Here is a 25,535-nt window from a genome sequence, read left to right as displayed (position 1 = left end):
AAAAGAGAGAGAAGTAAAACAAATCTTTGCTCACATAAGCTGCAGTGGTAACTTGTGGTTGCTCACATTTTCTGTCACTGTCTATTATCTGGATATAGTAACGTTTCATCCTCGTAGAGAGGCTGTTAGTTCTCCTGTGCACCCTGCGAATTTAAAGATGAGATGAGAAAGCCGTCACCAATGCTGGAAAGCGTTAATACAAGAGGAGGGTAAATAATGAGTGGACATCATTATCTTCTGCGGATCCACACAGGCACAAGGTACAACTTACACGGGAAAACTATCAGAGATGCACATCATATTGCTCAGGTAGTACAGGCCACCCAAGTGGCATCTAACATAAGTGCTAAGGTGGGGAAAAGAGAGAGGCTGGATCCTTGCACACGGCGGAGTGCTTGGTCTGCCTGTTCACCCTGAAAGGGAAATTCACTGAATGAACAGAGCAGACAGAGTGCTAACACCGCACTGGGTACGGGATCACGGATGACGTGACTTGGCTTCCCTTCCAAGAAAGGATAGTTCACCTGCTTGCTGAACTCCAGCACCCTCTCTGTCCTCTGCTTCCACGTACTCCTTACAAATAGTAATTGGTCCAATTATTATTTATTCTCACACCAAAAAAGTTATTTACAGATACACATAATACCATTTTATTGCATCTTTTACATAGCTTTTGAACAACAAATATAACTTTTGGTCCACTCACCATGTACTATTTATAAATACATATTTTCCATAGTTTTTGTACTATTTCTCAGGTCTTCAGTATTCCTCACACTCATATGCAGTAGCTGTAGCAGTGGCTTCATCAGAGGAGTTTCTAGTCAACCTTTTCTTCATCAGAGCTACTGGTCTTGTTCAGCACTGCTGTCCTACAATGCTCCTCTTCTTCCAATTTCTTATCATTTTAAATTATCATTTTTAGAAACTTATTCTCACTACGAAACAATAGATTCATGAATTTTTGCACTTATCAGTGGTGAACTCCTTTAATTTTGTGACATCCCATTATCCTTTCAGGACAGTTACTGATGTTTCCTATGTTTTCTTTCTTTTTTAAAAAAAATTAAATCAGAGAGGAGTGGTCATATAATAAGAACAATGAATAATGAATTCAATAGTAACAGGAATGTACTGTGACCAGATCATTAATACTCAAAACCAACATTAAGTTTTATTGAACAGATGGGTACCTGTTAGGTTTTAGGAGAAGAAAGACAGACAGACCAAGCTTAACAAAATGCCAAAAGCAAACAACATTTTAAGGAATGTATGATCGTCTTGACAAATAGGTCTTGTTTTAAGATAATGATCCACAGAATCCGCTAGTGAGAATTTCTTTGGTTTGTAACCAAGTTGACTTCGTGCCTTGTCTATTCGAAAAGTATGCGTTACAGTAACGTTCCACACCTAAAATCCAAAAAAATGGTTATGGAAGTGACTGTAATGTTTGGTGTCCTAAAACTTGGATGAAAATATATCAACAATAATATCATGCAGGAATTTAAAACATGAATGAAGATAAACATGTACATTTTTGAGTGTTTAGGAGTCAAGTGTTGTCCAAGAGCTAATAGAATGAGTTTCTGTGGCTTACAGGTAAAACACCAAAGCTTTGTAACAACATCCTCTGTAGACTGGGCACAGATGGCATCTATGACAGTGATTTCTTACTTGTGAATGGTTGATAAAGAAATAAAGAAATTGCATGCAACAAATCAGTGTAGTTTCCTCAAACTAGCTCTTCTGTACAGAGAAATGTGCAATAGAATTGGATAAGTGCATTGGAGGTGCGCGGCAGGCTTCTCAACTTGTCATAAATGCGTATCTAAAGAGGGGAAGACAGGCACTTTGGAGAGTATATCCTCCATCTCTGAAAGCATGGGACCTGAGAAAGGACTCAAGTTGCATAGCCTTAACGATTTGTGTTTCAGATGTAGAATTAATGTATAAGTAAGTATAAAAACAGATAGATAAAGTGTGGGATAATTGAAAAAATATGTTTGAGATATATATCAGTTACTAAATATATAGATACTTTAAATATAGATCAGTTAAAGCATTTTGACTTACATTAGAAATCATAACATCATATAGAAGATTGAAATGAATTTACCCAATTTTTGTTTGCAGGAAATGGACTTTTCATTCCAGTTTAGAATTACTTTTTAGTGGGCTTTCTAATTTTTGCCTCACCCTATCTTATGATGACTGCTACCCCTTTGGCCAGGGACCCCTGGTCTGTACTCTTGGAACACCTTCCTTTAATGAGCAGTTCCACAGCACAGGACAGCTCATTGGAAATGACTGTGTGGTGCCTGTTTCCTCTGTGTGCCAGCTCCGTGCTAGTTAGTGTCTTGTGCCTCTAGGATGTTCTTCTGGATCATCTAATCTTCAAGTAAGGATTCATTTCTGATGATTTCATGGGGAGTGGCCAGGACAGGATGGAAAAATGATGTTACAGAATGACTGTCAAAGCCTTAAATGGACTAAGCCTTGAATAGAAAAATAGAGCTCTAATGCAGACAATCCTGTCTGTATCCAGTGGACTTATCACATACTTTATTACAATTTTGATCAGAAATATGTAAGAATTCTCTCTTTGTATGTATTTACCTCATTTCTTGTCAAGAAAGGTGTAAAGCTAAAAAATGGCTTCAGTGCCAGGTGCAGATATTCCATCACAGTGGCTGTGAAATAGAAAGTTACTTAATGAGACAGCTGGATAATAATAAACTGAGATAATGCTGACACTGAACATCCTATAATTCCTACTGACATCAGAGGATGTAATTAAGATTCTGTGAGTGTTTAATTTATAGGCAGTATTTTAAGTATTATAAAGGTATATATATTTAAAGTATTATATATATAATATAAACATACAGTATAATATATATTATAGAATATTATAATTTTTATATAATATATAAAGTATTATAAAATTTGAAGTATTATAAAGGGTACACGATGAACTCAGTTTATTAATAGCTTTTAAACTTCATCTATTGTCTATCATGATACTGTTTGGTATTATTAATTCCAAATTCCTAAAGGCAATATTTAAGTAATTGTAATAATGTTAAGTTACATAATTTCTATAGTTTTGTCCCTGAATTTTACAGAAGTATCATGTACCTTCCTATTAATAATACAAATTATAAAATAAATAGCACAATAAGCAAATGTGTATTTTTATTTTTACCTGCTATACGAAGAAAGAGAACAGGAATATGTATCCATGGTTTCCTGTAGCCCAATTTTTCAAACTGGAAGGGGTACAAAATGAAAGAAGAACAGAGAATCAGTATCAAACTGAGGGATATCAATGAAGTGCAAAAATGGAAAAATGAATATTGATAAAATATATATCTAAACTTTTTCCAGTTAATCTTCTGATCAGTACTGATAATAAGAAATACAATTGAAACCTACTCTTTCCCATTCACTTCTGACCTTTCAAATACAGTTAGTTAGTATATGGGAAACAAACCTGTTTCCAAGTGGCAGGTGACCCAGATTGGGATACTTGTCTGTATTTACATACAGTCCCATAGTTCTACCACAACTATTTCCCCAGAAGTTGTGTTGGCATTGTAGGATCAGTACTCTAGCATGTTCCTAAAATCCTAGCCTGCTAATAATGAAAACATAATGTAGCCTCTATTTTAGATTTACAGATATGAAATGGTCTAAATGGCCCTTCCTTTTTTGCTGTTGTTGACAGCAGAAGAGAGAATTAAACAACGGGTATAAAAAGGCTGCCAGCTGGTAATAGAAGCTTACACGCACCGTGGGCTTGCTTTACAAATGCTGCTGTCTACATAAGGTAAGAGATGCATAATATTGAAGAGTCAGGTTCTATATCTGATTAGCAAAATTCTCTCAAAACAGTAAGGGCCAAATTCTACTTTCATGCATACCTGAAACTTCCTTTAAAGACAGTGGAACTTCAGAATATGCAGGGAGAACAGGACTGATTTAAGTTTAGTGTTTGTTAATTCAGTAATTAATATGCCCAGATCTTCATTTAGTTAGCACAGTCTTTTAGTTAATTATATGATTAGGTTACATTTACTGCATTAGAGCTAATGTATGCGCAATACATACTAAAGGGACTATCCATTCAGAAAATATGACGTTTTCACCATCGTGTATGTAATATGCCTGACCACTCTGTTAAAGAAGCAGAGAAAAAAACATTAGAAAAAACACTGTGCACAGGACAGCATTTCCTTTCTCTCAGACTTTGCTGCTTTTGGGAATGACACAGCAGCACACATACAGTGAATATACACAAATCAGGTCAACAAACTACCTTCACTGGACCTCACTGTGATCTCAAAGTCTCTTACTTTTGGTAACCTTAGTGTGGTAACAGTTATTATGATTAACTGTGCTGTAATATAGGTCAGAGCTTGGTTAGGTTGTGTAGTAACCCAACTGTTAGAGTGTTAAGCTGTTCTTCATGATGAACAATGGCAGAATTTTCATGAGTTCAGCAGAGGTGGCAACACTGACAGCACATTAACACATATAGCTTTTCAAGGTCAAGTTCCAAATCTGACTGATCTTCTGATTAAAACAAATCCATTTTATATATTTTGTGGGACACGTTACAGTGCCTTAATCCACTTCTGGCTTCCAGTCTGTCTTCCTCCAGCCTTCTGAATGTGCAGGCAATATTTTCTTGGCAGCTATGAGCTGGATGTAGAGTCCATCCAGTTGTAAGTGCTGCAAACACCTGAGTACCCAAGCAGAGCCCAAGAGTTTGGGCATTATGTTAGTCTAATACAGCTGCACAGCTTCCAAACACTTAACTAGTTGACAGCACATGGAGGGATGTTCAGAGGTATCCACGCCTATTTCGTATGTGCATACACCGACCCTTCAGGAGCTGTGAATGGAGCAACTGCTGCAACACTGTTGGTTTGGCAGTGCTTCACAGTCCTCAGGTTGTTACAGTTCTGAGCAGTATGAAGAAAAAAAAAAAACTTTCAAAGCATCCATTAATTTTGTACATTTCTTTTTGTAAACTTCAACTCTAAAAATTAAACTGACAATGCCTCAGAACAGTTGCTCTAAATTTTATGCATCTAGAATCAGAATCTGTTTTATTTTTAAAAGAATAGCAGATAATATAGAATTGTGTGATGGTAAACACATTAACCTGGTTAAAAATGTTACTTGCTCTAATCAAGCAGGAAATGGTACACTTTCAAAACAGAAAAAAAGACATTATAAAAATATTAACAAATGCATTTGCATGCATTTACACATTCCATGGGCTTGTGCTTATACCTATGAAACCACACACCATTTTTGAGAATTTAGCAGATAGCCTAAGAACATTTGATCTCAAAGCAACAATAATTCAACTTATCTGAGAACTATAGCTACAGGGACAGGATGTCTATACTGTTTACTTACAGCTACGTAACCCTTCTCAGAGGTGAGAGCCTCAGCAGCTAGTAAGTGAGCTTGTACTAAATTTCCTATATGAACCCAGTTCATTCGAACTTTGTGATTCCCAAACTTGAAGTTAAATAGTCTCCGCTGGATATTGACCTGTAGAAACATAAAACATGAAATAGTTACATGAAGAGTGTCTCTTCTTATGCAGCATGTTATTCATTTTGTCTCAATCTGAATGCTTTAAAGATAATAATTTGCTGTATTTGCATAAAAATACAATACAACTGTCACAAAACAACTGTAGCTGGTGGTTTTATAAATCAAGTTCTGTTGCACTTATCTGTAGTGGTAAAATAGGATGACATTACAGCATTTGGTTGAGACAATATTATTCTGAAACTCAAATATATATTTATAAAACAATATTTTCATTACAAATTCAGGGATGCAAACTTAGTTCTTCTAGCATGACATTTTAGCTATTGATTTTTTTTATTTTCGCTTAAAAGTACAGCTTGATCCTTTCCATTTCTGCAATGACCATATCATGCTATTTGTAATCTTGTGCTACATGACCTGTCACCAAGCTTTCACAGTATTTTTTTTGGTGGGGGAAATTGTTAAGATCTGCAATCAAGATACTTCCCTCTTACAACCTTACACCCTTACAACTATCTACTTGTACTGTCCTCCAGAGCTAATTATAAAACACATACAGCTACTCGTGGCAGATGATGCTGCTCTTCTGGTCCATATATACCTGGTGGGCGAAGCACGCATGTACGGAGTTTGTCGCCTCCTAGAAGAGGTAACAACATGTGATTGTCAAATAGCTCTGGTATCATCATACTGCAGGTAAACCACATATACTGTTTGAATTTTTATACTGTGAAAGTAAAGGATCAAATTTGATCATTCTATGTGATTCTGCTACCTAGTAGTTTGTTTTCATCTCTGTGTAAAAGTGAATTCAATACTAGTGAAAGATTCTAGGTGAGCAACCTGCAAAACTGAATCACTCTGACCACAGGAGAGTTTTCGTAAGGACAGGACTAGTTGTACTTTTCTACAGGTATGCCCCTTGCTTGATAGACTTTTGTTTTCTGTTATTTATGTAAATTTATAAAATACATTTTTCATCCAGAATCACAGGCATATACAAGACAGGAAGCAAATCATTCAGCTAGCTATATTTAGCCACTTTGCCTGACTGCAGCTCAATGGCACCACAAAGGAGTGGAAAAGGTCCCCCAGATAGAGGTTTTCAAATTAGTCAGAATATTCTAAATCAAAATTAATACTTTAAGTTCTACATGCAAATTAGTAAGTAGACTGAGCACACTCCTGGTAACAGGCACAATCACCCTTGTATGTGGGCAAGTTTAATAGGGGGCAGGCATTTACTCACTAATTATTCAAGGATGCTAAGATTGCATCCTCATCTAGTGTGTATCTGTGAACTTTTCAGTCCATAGAAGTTGATAAAAGTATCAAAATGTGTATGAAAAAGCAAAGCTAAATGCTTCCCTTGCTATGTATACAACTATTCATGCACATTTGACTTTAGCCATGGCACAACCCTGACATTGCCAATCTGTTTTAAGCAGCAGCAAGTGCAAGACACCTGTAAAGCTTTGGGGATTATAAGAATGAGCTCTTGGAAAGAGCTTAGAGACTGCTGGTATTATTAGAGAAGCTTAAAATAATAGACTGAATGGGGAATGAAAGTGCAACTCCTGTATTTACAGTAAAATTGTTAAACTTTCAAAATGATTTAAAGAAGCAAGGATAAATTTTCTGAATTTTCCAATCTGTTGTTTGTATATAAGCTCCTACCTGTCTGTGTATACACATACAAAAACTAATCATCCACTGAAGAGAGAAACAAAATTTTTAAAAATCCTTATTTTATTTAATTTAAATACACTACTTATTGATAAATCAGTAATCAAAGAAAGGACTACTCATTAGCACTACTAATGACGGGAAAAAACAAATGTTTTATAAGTACCTTTGAGTAAAGTTCCATTAGCAGCAAGAACCATTTGGTCTGCAATTGCCTTTGTTCTAGAATAATGATTAAAATGCTATAAAGAAAGGCAGAATATGATCAATATTTTAATTACATTATTGTATCTGTAAATGCAAAGTTATTGTTTATATCTGATAACATTTAAATCTTACCAGTTTGTAGACTAGCTGAGTAAAACTGAACAAGATCTAATGACAAGATATGGCACATATGATTTGTTTATGACAAAAATTATCAGGCTTATATTTTATTTGCATAAGTTTAGCTTTCCAGAAAATTGAAATCCACTAGTTTTTACTTTTACATAAAGAAAATTATTGATTATAAAATTTATTAAGGTTCAGATTATTCTTCATGAAGAGAGATACTTGTGACAAAAATGGAATTATGTAACTTACTTTTTGTGCTAGATGTACTGAAAAAAAATATTAAGCTGAATGTTCTGTTTGGTCTAATAATTTCATTTAGAATTTGGGGAAAAAATATTAACTTAAATGTGAAATGAAAAGTTTAGATTTTCCTAAAAGTGCTTCCATTTCCTATTGAGACTACTTGCCAGGGTTCTCCCCCAACTGTATTATTTACTGTTAACTTAAAAAAAATTGCGTCCAAGTATATTTAAGCAATAAGATTATGGACACATTTAGTACATACTGGTTAAGCAACTATCTATCCACACTATTTATTTATGCATCTTTTGAATTTTGTATTACCATACTACATACAGTCTTAAAAGAGACATCCCCATTATATGCCAATATTTACGCTTTGATCAAATACTCTGACTGGAAAATATAGCTAAAAATCACACCTTCGAAAATTCTTCTACTCTCAGATGGCTTAATCCTCCTGCATTGCCTTCTCCAAGCCCTACCTTACCTCTCCTGCTCGCCATTACATGGTCACCATTGGAGCAAACATGATTAGGGCTCAGACACGTGCAATTAATTGCAAATTCCTGAAATGTTTTCTTAGAAGTCTGAGATGCTATGAAGGCTGTGCACCAACCGACATTTCCAACTAAATATCTCAGGAGGCCGAAATGGAGCAGTAGTCACACCTAGTTAGGATTCCTGGACACAAATATATATTCAGCAGGATGTGCAGTCCACAATTACAGCTCCTAAGTGCAGGCAGTATGCTGGGAGCAGGAAGAGCAAAGGACAAGAGTGACCAGAACACAGAGCTCCATATTCTGGCTGGGAAACATTCTCTAAATGATCATAGCAAAGTAGGAAGTAGTATTTTGGAGCAGCCTTGTGGTGACTGTAACTAGCGTCTGGCCTGCAGCAATAAAACAAAGTTTGGGAACTTGAAAGAAGCAAAAATGAGTGTGAGTGAAGATGTAGAACTGATATTTAACAACATTCTTCAGTGCAAAAGCTCATAGGGGGCCATAGTGTTCAACTTTTACATAGCAGATGGTTCTTTGGAAGATCTTGCCCCCAAAATCTTCTTGCTAAATGTCAAATTCACTTTCCTTACTCATTTTTATGTATTTTACCATTTCAAATATGTCTAGTTATTGCAGGCTAAGGTAACTGTGATATGAGTATCCCTCTATTTATCATGGGTCAATTTTCATTTATGAAAAATAATTTCATAGAATTTGATCTGAACTATGGTAGAACATCTTCTGTTCCCAGAACGGCCTTCACATAGCCTAGTTCAGAGCACACTAAAATGCCATTCCATCACATGAACAGAGTACCTTTTCCAGTGGAAAATATGGCACAGTTTCTTCATCTCCTTCTTCAATAGGATTCCCTCCAAACACCACGTTCACGGTACTGGTATAGATCAGTCTAGGGATATTCCTTTGTTTGCAGACTGCAATGGTATACAAAATAAATTGTTTTAAAGCAAAACTAAAGAGTGAGAAAAACCGTAAGAACTGGAAACTTCTCTTTTTGAAAATAATCATTATATATATTATATATATAAAGGTAATCTTTTAACAGTAATTTATCATTTAGCATCATATTATTACCTTTTATTCAGGTAGATTTTTTCACTCTAAGTATTTGCTATCTAAGTATTACATATTATGGTCACCAAATATTTTATGATTATGTACCTGCAACACTCATATCACCACTAAAATGTAGTCATCAGGTGGAGAGATTTTCTTGGGAGGGAAAAGTAACCATCCTTCTTTACTTCAGAATTATTTCCTAAAACATTTTCATTTTATGACTTGAATAAACAGAATATCAACATGAACATTTCTTGGGTGACAAAATACCACACAAAACTCCCTGCTTCTTTCTGTAGGATAGTGCTGTGGACAGCAGCCTGCCTACAGACCATTTTTCTGCTTTTATTTCAGCAGTGAGCAGTACTGCTTCTTTTACTATAATTTCATGGAGTCCAGTACATGTCCTGACAATGAAAATGTGCTAGCTCTCTCCAGTGTGTGACAAAATTGCATTTGTGTAATAGTGACAAATCATATTTTAGCAGAAAATATACACTGTTTTAGGAAAGTATATAAGCAGTAGTATGTTCAGTACAAATGAAATTAATATTTACAAAACAAAGTTTTAATTAGAGATTCCAGTCATTAGACTGTAAGATATTATGTTTAAATTCAGCTGCATATATGTCACTGCAAACTTGAATAAGATGAATTTCATTTTGATTTAACAATGCTTCTAAAGTTTAAATGAATTAATATTCACAAAGTCTGGAGATAGCTTTCAGAATCTGCATAGCAGTCAGTCCACTTGGCTTACTGACTCATTTTGAAAGTAATTATTTTGTTATAAATACTTGGAAAAAAAACAATAATAAAATGTATTCATAAAATATAAACTAACACGGAGTCTCAGGGTTCGTGCTCCTCTTAGATTTTTGATTTGTTGGAAGCCCATAGAAAATGACATGACATGTTTCTGTGGGTTCAGAGGTTGGGTAAGAAAAAGGAAAAATGTGGCAACATCTTCCCTCTATCTCATTAGGAGTTTTACCTGTCTACCACTTTAATTAATCCTGCTTTTTTCACAGTAATCAGAGTCCACAGTAATCAACAGGCAGCATTAAACCGGGTCTAAATTAAAGCTCCTGTTGCCATTTTGCTTCTTGATTTGCTTTGTCGTTTGTCTTTTCAGGCAAAACCAAAGTGAAAGTAGAGTTGGCATTTACAGTACACTTCAAAATGTTCTATCTGGAATTGAATTTGACAAAATCTGCAATCATTTTTGAGAGAGTAGTTAAAAATAATATATAATTAAAAGGGGTTACATTTGAATGGTGGTCAAAAGGATGGACAATTTACTATACTAATGTCATAAAATAATAGCTAAATATACTTACCACTTCTATGGCACCTTTAGCAAATGTTTACATGACAACAAACAGTGTTATATCTCTCATGATATTTCTATGAGGAAAGAATAATACCTCTGCATTACACAGTGAAGGGAAAAGATAACTGGTACATTGAGGGGAATTTAATTTGGTTTGGCAAAAGATGCAGTCCAGAGTGAAAATCTGCCCTCAGTTCAAACTAGTGACAAATGTCCTATCAGTTTTAATGGGGCCTGAGTGTCATTCCAGCCAAAACATTCATCGTCTTTATTAGAAGTAAGAAATACTTTAAATCTGTTGTAGGTATCTTTAGATCTATTGTAGGTATCTTACATCAGGGAATGCTTCTGCAAACCTAGATTCACATTTTACTTTGTGAGTAATGAGAGAAGAACCTCTTTTAACTGCCAAGTCAATATAAGAAACAGTCAATTAAGAGTTTTTTGAATTTACAGGGAATCTCTTCACTGATTTCAGCTGGTTTGAAATAGGTGCAAAGGAAGAAAATTTAGGTACATACCATCAATTATTAGTTTTGTGCCGCCAACATTTGTGGATTCAATCTGGTCTTTCTTCTGAAGCTAGAAATAAAAGTTTGCACAATACCTGATTAATTTAACAATTTGTATTCACAATACAACAGTTGCAATTGCCAGACTTAGAACCAGCTGTGGCCATTTTGCTCTGTACGTGTACAGTTTTCTGTCTTTCTGCCATACATTGATTTCTTCCAATCTCATTTTTATTTTCCTGATCAACTTGTGAATAAGTAACATTGGAAAAAAAAAAAAAGTTAAAATGCCTCTTGAAGCAAATTACGGTGCTTCAATTTTCTGTCCTGCCCCAGATAATCCATGGTGTAGAAACAGGAATCACTGCAGGATTTATGTTCCCTGAAAGCTTTCACAAACTCTTGTTTTAGTGGCAATCTGTCCTACTCCCAGAAATAAATTAGTAGCTTCATGAATGCCTTAATAAACCTCCCTTGTGAATATCATCAATATTTAGCGTAACTATACTGAGTTGCTAGTCAGTGTCTCAATGGCTGCAACGAGTTCACTAGGAGAAGCTTCGATGTTAGTTCTACAGCAACATTGTCACACCTCTTCAGATTAAGGAAAAAGGATATGCTTTCGTATGCAAGATCCTAAATCTATGAGCTCATTTGCAACAGTATTTTGAGTAGTGCATTAGTTCCATGCTTTGACATTTATTGTTTAAGAAACACCTCTCTGTTTCCCCGAGTGGGTGACCTGACCCTTATAATTAACTGCTGTCTGAAATAAATATCATTTAATCACATTCCTTGACTTATATATGCTGAAAAAATTTTTCTATCACAAGAGTAGAGAAAATATTAAGACAATTGTACTTGCTTGTTCTAGTCCTGACATTCCACATGCAGCCACATGAAAAACACAATCAACTCCTTCACATGCTTTGAACAGTGCATCATAATCCCTCACATCACCCTGTAAAATGAAAAAAATAGATTTTGAATACTGGAGCTCATTACATTCTCCATACAATTAGTATTAACTATGGCAATTAAAGAAAATCTAGTCATTCTGATCTATTTTTCACAATATTTAATTAGCATTAAATAAAACATTGCAAACATGTAGAGCAATAAATGTGACTAAGAATTTTGTTAATATTTTGTTGAAAAGCAAGTATGACTCTTGTTGGCCTCAATTGTAAGGCATATTTTCACACTTAGGCCTGCAGGCTAGCAAAACTTGTTTGACTTGAATGGGAGCAGCATATGCTTGAGGCTTGGAGAATCATGCCAAAATGACAGTAAATCATAGCAGGAAGGATTCAGCTGTTCACCATGGAATCAGCATGAGAACCCCGTTTTTTGTAAGCGATCACACCTTAAGCTTTTTCTAAGTCACACAGACTGACAAACTTTAAACATAGTTTTGTACAAGGTTAAAACTAAAGATTATGCAGAACAGGCATTTAATATTGTATTAGTGTACTGTTGCATTATAATTGATTTATATGGTGTGGTATAGAGTAGTGAATATTGTACTGTGTTATATGCACACACACCATATCTAGTATCAAATACTGTACTATGTATGGAATACTATACTCTACATGCATACATTTTTCAATACAAGTATAGTACCTTTATTTTATGAAATGATGACATTTTTGTATTAGATATTTAATTTACTGTGAGGAAACTGATAGAATAATTACAAAAGATATAGTTGGAGGTAATGTTAAGAGGTTACTAATCAATCTTTGACATTTAAATTTTTCCTCTGAGGTTGGCAAATGTTGAAATAGATAAATAGTATAAATCCTATTAGTAATCTCTAAATCGCTGATTAAGCTTTGGATCTCTGAAGTAAATTGTTACTTTATTTGCCAGAAATCCATTAGTTCCACGCTATAGGTAATTCATCTACACTTTGAAATTTTTATTCTTTCTAAATTGAATTCTAAAAAACCCGTTCTCAGAAAATCCCCCGAGTCACAGTCACATCCCTTGAGTCTCCTTAGTTAGTTAAAGTCCACTAACTTAAATCAAGTTATGTGGATTTACATCAATTACAAACTATGCCTATGCCTTTTGAACAGTTCCTTGTTAATATTCTGTCACTGCTCCATATTATATACAAGCTACTTATGAAATTCAACGTAAGAGCAGCCATCCCTGGTCAGACTAAACATCTGCCTAGCCTGGCAGTCTGCCCACTGCAGAGCCACGCAGGGCACCTTCTTGCATCCCCCTCACTGCCTGTCATGGTGACATGGCTAGGATGAGCAAAACTAGCACCACCTCGGTCACCTACCGGACAAGGATCTTGTGATCACCTTCCACTTTGCCATCAGCTTTCTGGGTAGTGCTACCGAAGAGTTCTTGTGCTAAGCACTTAGAGAAGATCAGCTGAATGATGCCCTATGCCTAGGCAGTATTTGTGTAAGATGACAGGAACATGCACGAAGTGCCAGTACACCCCTGTGCCGAAGACCCCAAACCTGAGTCGGTGAAGCATCCATGAGGAGTTAGTGTCCCCCTATGTCAGGGAGCGATGGGGGATGCTGTCCTCCCCAGACAGTTGTGAGCCATTAATATTTTTGCCTCCCTCTTTTGCAGACATTACACATTTCTGAAATCGAAAAGACTCAGAGGGAATCAGTGCTCATAAATGAATGCCCAGGGAAGAGTAGGAATAGGGCAAGCATATGTGACACTTCCTCCCACAATACTTCCAGCCTCCAAGTACTTTCATTCAGAGGACTTCTTCAGCCTATTTTGTCTATTTAGACTGCAAAGTCCTAGTTTCCTCCATCACTCTGCATGGAAGCTGTTCTATATCTGTGATCATCTTTATTACCCTGTCCTGGATGTTTTCCAATTCTAATATATCTCTTTGAGGTTAGGGACCAAAACTAGACACAGTATTCAAGGTGTGAGTGAACCATAAACATAATAATGCTTTGTATTTTACTCTCAGCTCTTTTCCTAATAGAAAATACTATTTCCTTACATCATTTCTTAACACTACTGAGATGATGTTTTCATGAAACTATCAATTACAACCCCCAGATCTTGTTCCTGAGTAGTAAGAGTCAGATCAGACCCCAACAATTTTTTTGAAGTGTGGATTATTCCTCTGCATGCATATGACTTCTTTTCATCTGCATTGCGCTGAATTTCATCTGCCATTTTATTGTCTACTCACTCAGTCCTATAAGCTCATCCCTATTTTTTTCCTATAGTCTGCTCTCATCTTTTTACTGTAAATAACTTTGCTTGAGCAGTAAACTTCATTGCTCACTCCCTCATCTAGGCCAGCCATGAATATGTTGAATGGCACAACCCAACACAGGACTTTTCTGGACTTCAATGGTGACACTGAGAGAACTGACCACTTGGACTCCTACTGTTTGCTACCTTTCAATCAGTTATTTCTGCATGTGAGGACCTCTTATCATGACTTATCATTCATAAAAGCCTTGAAAAATATCTTTATCAAAAATTCCTAAGAGGAAAACTTGCTAATATGCATGAAAATAGACCAACTTTTTTACTACAGTTAAAAAAATTCAACATACCTTGAAAAAATCTGCTCCATTTGGAATTTCCCATTTAGGTTTCTGTACATCAAATAAAACAACAGCAATTCCTGACCTGATGAGAGCACATCCCAGACTGTATCCCAAATAGCCTCCACCTCCTGTCACCATTGCTTTCCTGCTTCTTTTAATCAGTGGCCCAGCATGGTCTTCTAGTTTGCTGTCATACAGTTGGCTCCCATGGAGCTCCTGTGTAGATTCTTCTTGCATCACAACTACAAGATAAAAGTTGTCTTGAAAATTCCTTCATAGTACTCTAGGATGTAAATAATTTCAGTAAGTTTCATGTTACAATGTTCCTTTCAGGACTGTAATGCTTTTATTATCTTAACATGCTTAAAATTTATAAATTCATATCTTTAGCTATGGAATTTCTATATGTAATGAATAATGAATATTAATACTTTTATATTCCAAGATTTAGTGTTCTCCTCTTTCCCAGAGGTTTCACGGTATATAGAGCTCAGAGGAAATTACAAGATCTTACAAACATTATACAGTTACCTAACCTTAACAGTTACGTTTTTTAATATTCAGTATATCAAACGTTCTCTCCTTGAAGACTCTGACTTCTGAGTTATTTATTCAAACATATATTAGCCTACTAGACAGGAAATTATTAGATAAGGAATACAAGACTTGATTCTGCTTTTAAAATCTACTTTATTTCACTTCTAGGTCAAGTTCTTTAGAATAGTAATGGCAAAAATTTCTTACCATTTTAAACTTGTTTGGTTACAAAGACAACAGGTTTAGATGTCTGTCTAGTTGTTACCAACTTTTGCCTGCATTGTTCTCATCAGGGCATTCATATACAGACAGATTGGCAAGGAACAGAATGGGTAAGCCATCTGCCCTATGGGTTCATTTACCTGGGAAAACTGGTTAGATTATCATTCTGTGATAAGCAATTTGATGGGAATTACCTGTTTGCACACTTTATCCTGTATTAAAAGTGTGTTTATTCTACAATAATAAATTCTCTTTGGAAATATTCTCACATTCTGCAGTTAAAATGACTCGTATTCCAAATTATAACATACTTAGGAGAAATTAGTCCAGTCAATTTTCCCACATAGACAATTCCCATTGTTTTGATTTTTAGCATGGCCCTTACAAATTAGGATCTAGGCTCTTAAGTCTCCAAATATAAATTCTGAATACATTTACCTAAAGTCAGTCAAATTAAATCACTGTAAAATTTATCTAAGCACGAGCAAAACAGGGTGCGTGTAATTCTAATACAGGGTCAGGTTCCTGCAGATTATTATGGTTCTCTCATAGTTAGAGTGGGTCCTTGTAGCAGCATCCCCATGCAGGAGAGTATTTGGAGAAATCTTACACCAGCTGTGCATATATAGTTAAGCATAGCTTACTCTCAACCATTTATACCAGGGTTCAGCAGAGATTATGCAGAAACTGGGCATGATGATAAGCTGCATCACTTCCCAGTGACAAAAAAAAAAGCAGAAAAGCAAAAGAAAATGCGAAGTTACAGACTATTTTTGCCATTGCATAGTTAACTTTTTATATTTTTTTGCTTGTAATATTTTTTTTATTCTGTTTTTTTAAATCTAATCAGAGGGAAGCAGCAGATTCTCCATGCTGCTATACCATTTTAACACTAGTGTAACCTCACTGAATTCAGAGAGCTGACAATGGCATAACACAGTCGAAAACGTAAACTCCTTATACTGAAAAATATTCAGACATTTTAAAACCAAAAATCAATCCACATTTCCAAATAAAAATTAGATTAAAACAATAGGGTAAACCTAAGACAAGTATGTTTCTTCTGTTAAATTAAAGAAATTTAAATTTGTATCTCTGAATTATGCTGTGCTGTAGTTTTAAGCCATATAAAACTCTTTCACTTTGTCTTCCATAATAATGCACCTTTCAGTGCATTTTTATACATGGTGAGGACAGCTAAGTTCAAACTTGTCACACACGCGATATAAAGGCATCATTTTTATCTCATATTTGAAAGATGGCATACATTTGAATACTGACACCTGTCATTAATAATCTCCTTACATTCTGCTTTAAGTGTGCTTTAAGCTGGGGACAGTCTTGAAAAACATCTTAAAAATTTGAGGATTTTACTAGAAATCTTTCTTAAAAAGCACTAATATCATCAGTACATTCATGGAATTAAAAAATAATTGCCAAATTTTCAATGTATACAATTTCTTGCAAGTAAATACTTATTTCAGTAACTTTCTTCTGTTCCTCTAAATTTATAGCAGCTGTTTCAAGTTATTCATGCATCCTGCATGATGAGTCTACTTACATCTTACTCAGTTCACGTGTTATGAGTTCCTCTTAGCTCCCCTACCATCATCTCAAATTTTAGAACAGTAGAAATGACTTCCACAAAGAAAACAAGAGTCAAACATTTCGGGTTTTTTAAAAGAGCTAGAGAAGTAGTACTACCGTTGGAAGATTCCTGGATGTTAGTGTTTTCCCAGTTCTTCTTTTCCAAGTAAGATGGTGACACTTCTCTTTGCTGGACAGTCCGTCACACAAGGGCACCAGGTACTCAGACTCAAAGAGATATTTGTGTGCGCTCAGGTCCTTCCGTTGTTCCTGCTCCCTTGTAACTGGAGGCTGGGCTAGGAGCTGTAAGAGGGCAGGGCTTAATTTGTAGATAATTTACCTTCTATGTTAGAGAAAAATGACAAGTTGTCTCCCTGTAAGACCCTTTCTTATTGTTAACTGGTAAAAGCATTAGTAAGATACACCAGATAACATGAATACACCACTGCTACCCTCATTCTGCAGATAAATTGTAGTAGATCACTAGATCTGTGCATACAGAAATGTCTCACTCAGGGTTTTCAAAAAATACACAGAAAAAAGTTCTTCATTTAAAAAAATGAATAAGAAAGACAACACTAATGTGCAGAAGAGAATCTCTCGTAGTTTTGTGAAACTTTGGTAGAATTCATCTCATCTAACAACAGAAGACGGAAGTACTTTCTCCTTCTACCTAGAGTTTTCAATTTAAGTTTGGATACAGAGATGAATGAAAAAAAAATGGTGTCTGGGAGCGATACTTAGCACTTTCATTCTGACTTTTCTATCTTCACCCCCAGTCAAATTAAGTATTTGCAAAGATGCTTAACAGTAGCCACAAGGCAAGGGTTGTTCTGTTCCCAAGACCAGTGAAGAGCAGGTAGCAAACTAACTGGTAGACAAAAGAACAGAAAAAGGAGATTTACTCTTAAATAATGAATTTTAAATGAATACTAAATTGATTAATAATTAAGTTCTCTAACCATAAGATTTTAAAGCACTTTTTAAACACATATCATTTCACAAATTAAACAATGAGAACTCAAAGCTTACATTTTTAAATGGGTGTGCCTAAAGTAGATTTCAAAGCAGTAGTTAAGATGTTAAAGAAACACTCCCAAACCTAAATATAAATGACTACAAATTTAAATTTTAGTATGTTAGACATGTCACAAGCTCAGAGGTGACTTTGAAATTTAAATGTAATTTAAGCCTTACAATAGTCACTTGTTGGCAAGAACTCAAATTGACACCTAGGCAAATATAGTTTAGCATAATATATATGTATTTAAGTCCTTGTAGTCTGCATTAAAATGTTTGGACATGTCAAGCTAATCTGCATTTCTCAAATTGCAAGATGTGCGACAAACCCAGCTCTGATTAAAACTCCCAAGAATACGGAATCCTCTCTTTTGAGCTATCTACAGCACTGACGGCTTTTATCATTTTATCGAAAAAGAAAGTGGTTTAGCTATTCATTTCTGTCTACTAAAGAACCCCTCCCCAAATAAAAGCAGCTGGCCAACATATTTATAGCGTATCAGTCGGTAATTGTTCAGTGAAAATCAGTGAACTGAACCTTAAAGTGGCCTTGGGTTCCATCTTATCCAGAAGCAGACAGCTCAGAAAAACTGATATTTTCTACTTCTCTCTCAGGAAGATAACGAGTGTTTTATTTGCTACATCCTGCTAAGTCTTTCTGAAATAAACAGAAACTAAATGTACTATGAGAAGTGCTGCTGCATTAGGTCTTACGCTTACCTTCTGTCTTGAATAACCAACTCTATCCTGCCACCATTTTCTACCTTTACTCCTATAACCACCCACAATTCACGTAGGCACACAGAAAAACAAAACAAAACAAAACACAACATTTCTTCTAGGAGATGACTGTATAGACTACAGTAGGAAAGTATCAAAATGTTTGCCGGTTCGTTTACACAGAAAAGATCCACACTTCTGAAATATCATATTGGCTTATCAAAATGCTACTCATATCCAGATTACAAAGCAATGTTGAAAGGTAATTGCACTATTTCACGAAGGAATTACGAAAGTTAATTTTAAATTGCGTGCTGATAAATCCCCTGATAAATCCAAACTGCGTAACAATACACTTAAAGAACTGTGTAGGATTCAGAGCATGAGAAAAACAAGACAGTACATGACCCCAGTATTCAAAGGAACATGTTTGTCCCCTTGCCAGTTCTGTGGGCACCACTTCTTTGTATCCTGCCAGGGAGGGTCATGGTCACGTCCTACAAAAGGGACGTGAGGGGTTTGGGGCTTTGGCTATTTCTTAAGCAGGCCTCATTAACTTGGTAGGTTTGTCAGTTTGGGATCTAGCTGAGACGGAGCCAGTTCAGAGCAATGTTGACAAACCTTCTATATTCTCCTGAATGCAGCAGACCTAACAGATGACAGCTGCTAGTATTGCACATAGATTAAATACAGGCTTATCAATTATGTTTAAAAAGTCCATACAGGAACACATTTGAGTTCTGTTTAGGTTGATTCTGATAAAAAAATCAAATAGACAAGAGATAGTATACTTTTTTTTCTTAACTATATATGACTTAATAGGATCATTACTAGAATTATACAACTGAATAAAACAGAAGACTTTCTGCTTTTTACAAGTAGATTTGGATATACAGAAATGATTTAATTCTTTACTAATAGAATCTACGATATGCCTTGAAGTCCTTAATCATTTTTTAAAATCTCACATGAAATTAAATTAGAGCTGTTTTACCCATGCAAATAAACACTTTCTAAACTCTTGCAAAATGCCTTAATTATATCTTAAATCTATTCTGTATTCTGAAATATTTATCAGTTTATGTTCTACCATTTCATTTTTCTGAATGACCTTTTGTACTTGTATTGTAAAAAGGATACATACTTTATTCCCTATACAGCGCTTATTTTCAGCCCACTGCTGGGCTTTTTGTCATCAAATGTAATGGTGGAATTATGCAGCAGATCACTTCATAAGCGCGTTAGAAACCTAAGGCCAGTCTAGAGATAATGGGCAAACAATTGTGTTTGTATTCTACCTTGAAGCCTAGGTGTTTTGCTTCCTGAACCTAGTGATTAGTAGTCTGTCAACCTTTATTTTCCTTCAGAGTTGTCATTGCTCAAACTATTGCTTCATATAAAAGCTTTAAGTACATAAGACAAAGCTATTTATGCATCTACTAGTCTTCAGTTCATCATTTGAGATGCAAGAAAAGACAAAGACAACCTTTAAAATTGTATAAAATTTTAGAAGATAGTGAAAACTAAAAATCTTTCAAAGCTGAAAGAAAAGAAGGTGAACTTCATAACCATCAGGTTGAAAACACTCATATTACAGACACAGGTGTGCATATTTCTTTAACAGGTTAATTACCAAGGGAGTATGCCTTTAGAACTCTTTCCTAAATACATTAGTTAAAATTGGAGATGAATCTTTCTTCAGTGGACCTACTTTTTAAGAATATAACAAAAGAACAGGTAGCTAGAGAGGGGAGACCCTGACAGTTATCATAGCTGACGATGGTCTCGGTGTCTTTTTTTTAGGTATTCAATGGTGTTTTAAGGTTGTTTAATGGTGTCAAGATTTGAATAAAAACAAATAATTGTGCAGATGGTTATGGGAATTTTTCGTGAGTCTAGAGAGCAGAGAATAAGTAAGAGGGTATCTGAAAATAGTGCGTATCTTGGGTCAATCTGCAGTTGATTCATCATGGAATGGTAGATATGAGAATCAAGAGAGATTAGAAAAGTAAAAGTAATAGCTTATATTGGGTTACGTTAAAAATAAGGAGTCGCTGGAAGGATATAAAGAAAGTGACAGGATAGAAAGATCATTTTAGCAGGAGCATGCTGGGTAGGTAGGAACAAGGCAGGACTGCATTTTCGGGCCAGAACAAAAGGAGCAGTACTGCAAATGTGAGGTACTAGAATGAAAGAGGGCTTTTATTTGTGTGGAAGGTATTATGCAAAACATATCCTTTAACAGAGATGCAACTTAAGCATTAAAAGCTAGAGAGAGGTCTGAGTTAAAATGACAGTTGGATATTTGACTTGAGTCATAGGTAGAGTGGTATGTTCTACAGTGCCCAAGGGCAGAAGAATAACAGAAAAGCTTAAGAGACAGAATGAGCTCTCTTTCTAAGCTATCTTCAGCTAGAGCTGAGGGCTATCCCTTCAAGGAAATGTCAGAGTTATGTCAAGAACACAGGAATGAGATTTGAAAGACTGAAGTAGCTATGTGAGCTGCCAGCATAAAATGGTTATTGTGTTTGAGATTATGCAGAGGAGGGAGATAAGTTGATATAATGATGAAAAGTTGAAGATGGTGATTTTCCTAAGGCCACACTCTGGAAGCAATTAGAGGGGAGAAAAGAAGATAACAAATACTGAGTCAAGTGAGAACAACATTTTAAGATGATGAGCATGTGACCCTATCCTGAAATCAGATGCATTGTTGGTCTTGACTGTCCTTGCCCTAGTATGCATAGAAAGGGTGAATTGGGGAAGTTGCCTTCTCACCATGAGACAGCCTCAGAAGTCCAGCTAGTTAAAAGAGCTGTAAGAAAATATCATTGTGGTTTCTTTCAATTTTGATTTCCTCTGACTGTAGAGGGATCAAAGGCTGTGACAAGCAAAGAAAATATTTAGCCGAATTACAGCGTACAATGTGGAAAGAGCTGATTGTGAACATTAGGAATCATCAGAGAAGCTGCATATTTGTGGCTATTGCCGGTCCTCTAAATTACAGACCAGTTGAAATGCTCTGCTGCTGACTTTGGGTTCACGTGCCTAAGATTCCTTGTGTGAGAACCAGGGTATGTAGAGGAAGACACATATCTGGATATTGTCTCAGCATTAAATCAGCACGCAGCGATGATGCACATTCAGACCAGGAAGTTGGGAAACCTATGTACCCTCTCTCTGTGAACATACAGAACAGTCAGAGCCTGAAGGAAGGACAGACTGTGAGATTAAAATAAAAGGACTGATTTTACAAAAGTTGCTCATTGGTTTGGTATACCAAACCTCAAGGTATACTATAAAATACTTCAGCTGTTTATTTTTATGAGCAGTAGTGCCATTAGCTCTCATGAATAATTAAAATGAAGAGGTTTTCCGTATGAGCTAGAAGGGGGGGGCGGGGGGACACTTTACAAACAACCTGGATACTGTGGCTTAAATAGTTGAGAAGCAACTATTTAAGTTTCACTTTTTGTTGGCTGAGGCTAATCCTGTCCGAGCTCTTTTGAATCAGTAGCCTTTTCTTCCATCTTTCTTTAAATACAAGGTTTCTATGTTGAGAAAGTCCTACCTTGTCTGAGAGCCTACATGATAGCATATCAGTATGCAGGCTCCCCATCCACTCTGGATTCTCCCAAATTTCATACTTGATTGTAGCAGAAATATCTTTGCTCTGAGGCAGTTTGTCCTGCCATTTGATACATCTTGCTCTTTGCTAAAGTCTCTGAAGGTTCTTTGGGTATCCGGCTTTTCTAGCACTCCTGTTTTGCTTTCCTGCTGCTCTTTCCCAGGCTTTCAGATCACTTTGAATTTCAGCTACCAGCCTTGACTAAGGAATATTACCAAAATTAGTATTAAAAAAATATATACTTAAATCATTTGATTTTTACAGTTATAAATGACTACATAAAACTTTATGCCATTTGTCTTAATTCTTTCTAAAAAATAAAGCATAATAAAATCATTACAGAGCTATGCAGAAGTCTGAAAGATTCTAGTAGTCTGAAGATATGGCTTCTCCTCTTTAGTTTTGTGTACTGTGACTAGAAGCTAATGCACTTGGGTTTTTCCAGTCTTTTACTAAAATTGGCATGAAAGTTGTCATTTTTAATAGGAATAAATTACATTGCGTGTGGAAATGGCATTTGGAGAAAGATAAATATACGCTCTGTTTTTAATGCACTAGGAATTCTTGATATTTAACACAAAAAGAAAAGAAGAGCTCCAGAAAAAAAAAAGATAAATTTGTAGTAGTACAGTACTCAAATATATCTATCATCACACGCTGCAGTTTTGAGGTTTTTTACCTCTCTGCTATTGCCCTGTTTCAGGCAATAATTAGCACATTCTGAAAATCTATACTTCTTTGGGTGATATTCCAGTTGTTCACAAGTTGTATACAGTCAGAGGTTGTGAGTTTTAGCAGTCTTCAGCACCTACAAACTGAAAGATGAGCAAAGAAATACATACACATAAATTGAATCTATTATCCCCACTCCTCTGCTTTATCAAGCTCATGCAGAGCTGTTGCTCTGCATTATTACTATTTAGCAATATAATGTTTGTTTTCTAAGTATCACAACAGTTCTAGAATTTTGCAAAAATAACTCTAGCATAAAGATATCCTCTTCATTTATTTCACTTTTTTTTTTTTTTATTCTAAAGGAGGGTTGTTCACATGTGGTTTTGAACACTTTCTTGCGCACTTGTTCACATCCATGTCCCTAGTCATATGTACAACTGACAAATGTGATCTCAGAGTGGCCTGACTGATTTGGGCCATGTATGAAATCTCTGATTCTCTCTGCAGCTCCAAAAAAGTTTGGACAGATCTGTAATAGGGCATAAGTAGTTGTGATGAAGGGCAGCTAGCTACTTGTGACTACAAGAACAACCATTCTTATAACAAATACTGACCCTAAAACAACAGAGGGATGACAGAAGTGACAGTGGTGAGGTATTTGTGTTTTAAGTAAGTGATAACAGAGTGTCAAAATACATTTCAATCAGAACAGAGATCTGAAGTGTTTTCAAATTTAGGGAAAAGAAAAATGGAACTTAGAGACAGAAACAGGACTCTCCTCTAAACATCACATCTTCCTATGCTTAGAATTTTTCAGGAAATTATTATTTAACCTTCAGAGACAGAATGAAAAAAATTCTGATGAAATAGTTTTCAGCTTGAAAAGCTAGGTGACAGTTTTTAAAGCTACACATAGAGAAAACTACTGTAGATTAGCAAATTTGCATACAAAGGAATCATCATATTTTGACCGACAGAAGACATTAAATTAGCAGTTGACAGCAACATCTCACTACAATTGACCATCCTAATTTTTCAAAGTTCAGAAATGATGACAAAATGCAAATATGAATAAAGAAGATCCACTAATCTAAACTGCACAGCAAGTCCAAAGAGTAAGATTTCTTCTAAGTAAAAAGGAAGATTTCCTAAATTAGTGGGGTTTTTTTTGTTTTTTTTTTTTTTTTTTTTGTTTTGTTTTTTTGTTTTGGTTTTTTTTGGTGTCATTTACCATTTGGTTAAAAGCTAGAAGCATCCATACATGATCAAATGCGATATCATTAGATCCTCTGAGCCCCCAAAAACCTAGTTGAGTTTACAATTTAATATTGTCATATTTTAAAAGTATATACCTGCTAGTGGAGTTCTATCAGGCTGGTAGCAATATTTGATGTGCAGTTGTTTTCATTGTGCTGATCAATATGAAAGAATAACAAATATAGTGACATGCTCCTTTAGAATACAAACACATTTCAAAAGAAACAATTCAGTGCATGCATGCATGCATGCATTAGTCCAATTTATTCATGTTATCAGTGCTTCAAAACCTAGAAATCATGGGATCTGAATCTGGGACAGGCCACAATATTTTTCATATAAATTTAATCTACTGATAAACACTGGCACTTATCAAATACTTCTAAAGAGTGAAGTAGCCCTTAAAACAGCATTATAATGCCATATTAATGCAACAAGAGATGTAATCTAAAACCAAAAGTATGTATCATCCCAATCCAACATCTTAAATGCAACTGAAGTTATAATAGTACAGCATTCTTCACATTCCTTACTAAGCCAGAAAAGTGAGACACAGCATCTAAGAAACTTATGCAGTATCATGCTGTAAGCCCCTGGCAAAAGGTGAAAGAGGATGCAGGTTCTTATTCCCATTATTACACAAACAGCACATCTTCTACGGCTAGCACTGAAAGAACAATTCTATGTTAGCATTAAGTTAAGATGCTCTGGGTGGTGAGCTCCATCTGATTATCTGTTTAGCAAAAGAACATTAAATGCTCATCAACATGCATTTCAAAAGCTTGTCCTTTATACAAAGAGAAATGTAATTTTTTTCTTGAATAATAACGATTAAGCTACGGATATATAGTGTTCAAAGAGATTAAACTACGTTTTGTCTGCTTTTCTCATGTCCAGCTGTATGTCAATGGCTTTCTCTTTTTAATACAATCAGATACATTGTTTCTAAAACACAAGTCTATCTCATATTTTAAACAAGATTTTCTGGTTGCAGAAAAGTCTGTTTAAATCTCTCTTAAAAAAGTCTGAGAATCAGAGCTTTCTTCTCCATACTTCAGACAG

The 25,535-nt window shown here is 35.4% G+C and overlaps 1 protein-coding gene across 1 annotated transcript; it reads right to left on the bottom strand.

Moving 5' to 3' along the window:
• Positions 1-653: 653 nt before the first annotated feature.
• Positions 654-17,373, bottom strand: SDR42E2 (short chain dehydrogenase/reductase family 42E, member 2). Its single transcript, XM_062588409.1, has 12 exons — positions 17,291-17,373; positions 14,834-15,069; positions 12,133-12,228; positions 11,277-11,337; positions 9,159-9,277; positions 7,427-7,502; positions 6,132-6,214; positions 5,431-5,568; positions 4,111-4,176; positions 3,206-3,269; positions 2,617-2,690; positions 654-1,410 (listed from the first exon to the last, which is right to left on the bottom strand). The coding sequence occupies exons 2-12, from the start codon at positions 15,062-15,064 to the stop codon at positions 1,204-1,206; spliced, it is 1,215 nt and encodes a 404-aa protein (XP_062444393.1). The 5' UTR covers positions 15,065-15,069; positions 17,291-17,373; the 3' UTR covers positions 654-1,203.
• Positions 17,374-25,535: the final 8,162 nt, after the last annotated feature.

Source organism: Rhea pennata, chromosome 15 (genome assembly GCF_028389875.1).
Source record: "Rhea pennata isolate bPtePen1 chromosome 15, bPtePen1.pri, whole genome shotgun sequence".
Classification (NCBI taxonomy): domain Eukaryota; kingdom Metazoa; phylum Chordata; class Aves; order Rheiformes; family Rheidae; genus Rhea; species Rhea pennata.
The sequence above is the reverse complement of the archived record's forward strand: the minus strand, read 5'-3'. Positions and strand labels throughout refer to the sequence as shown.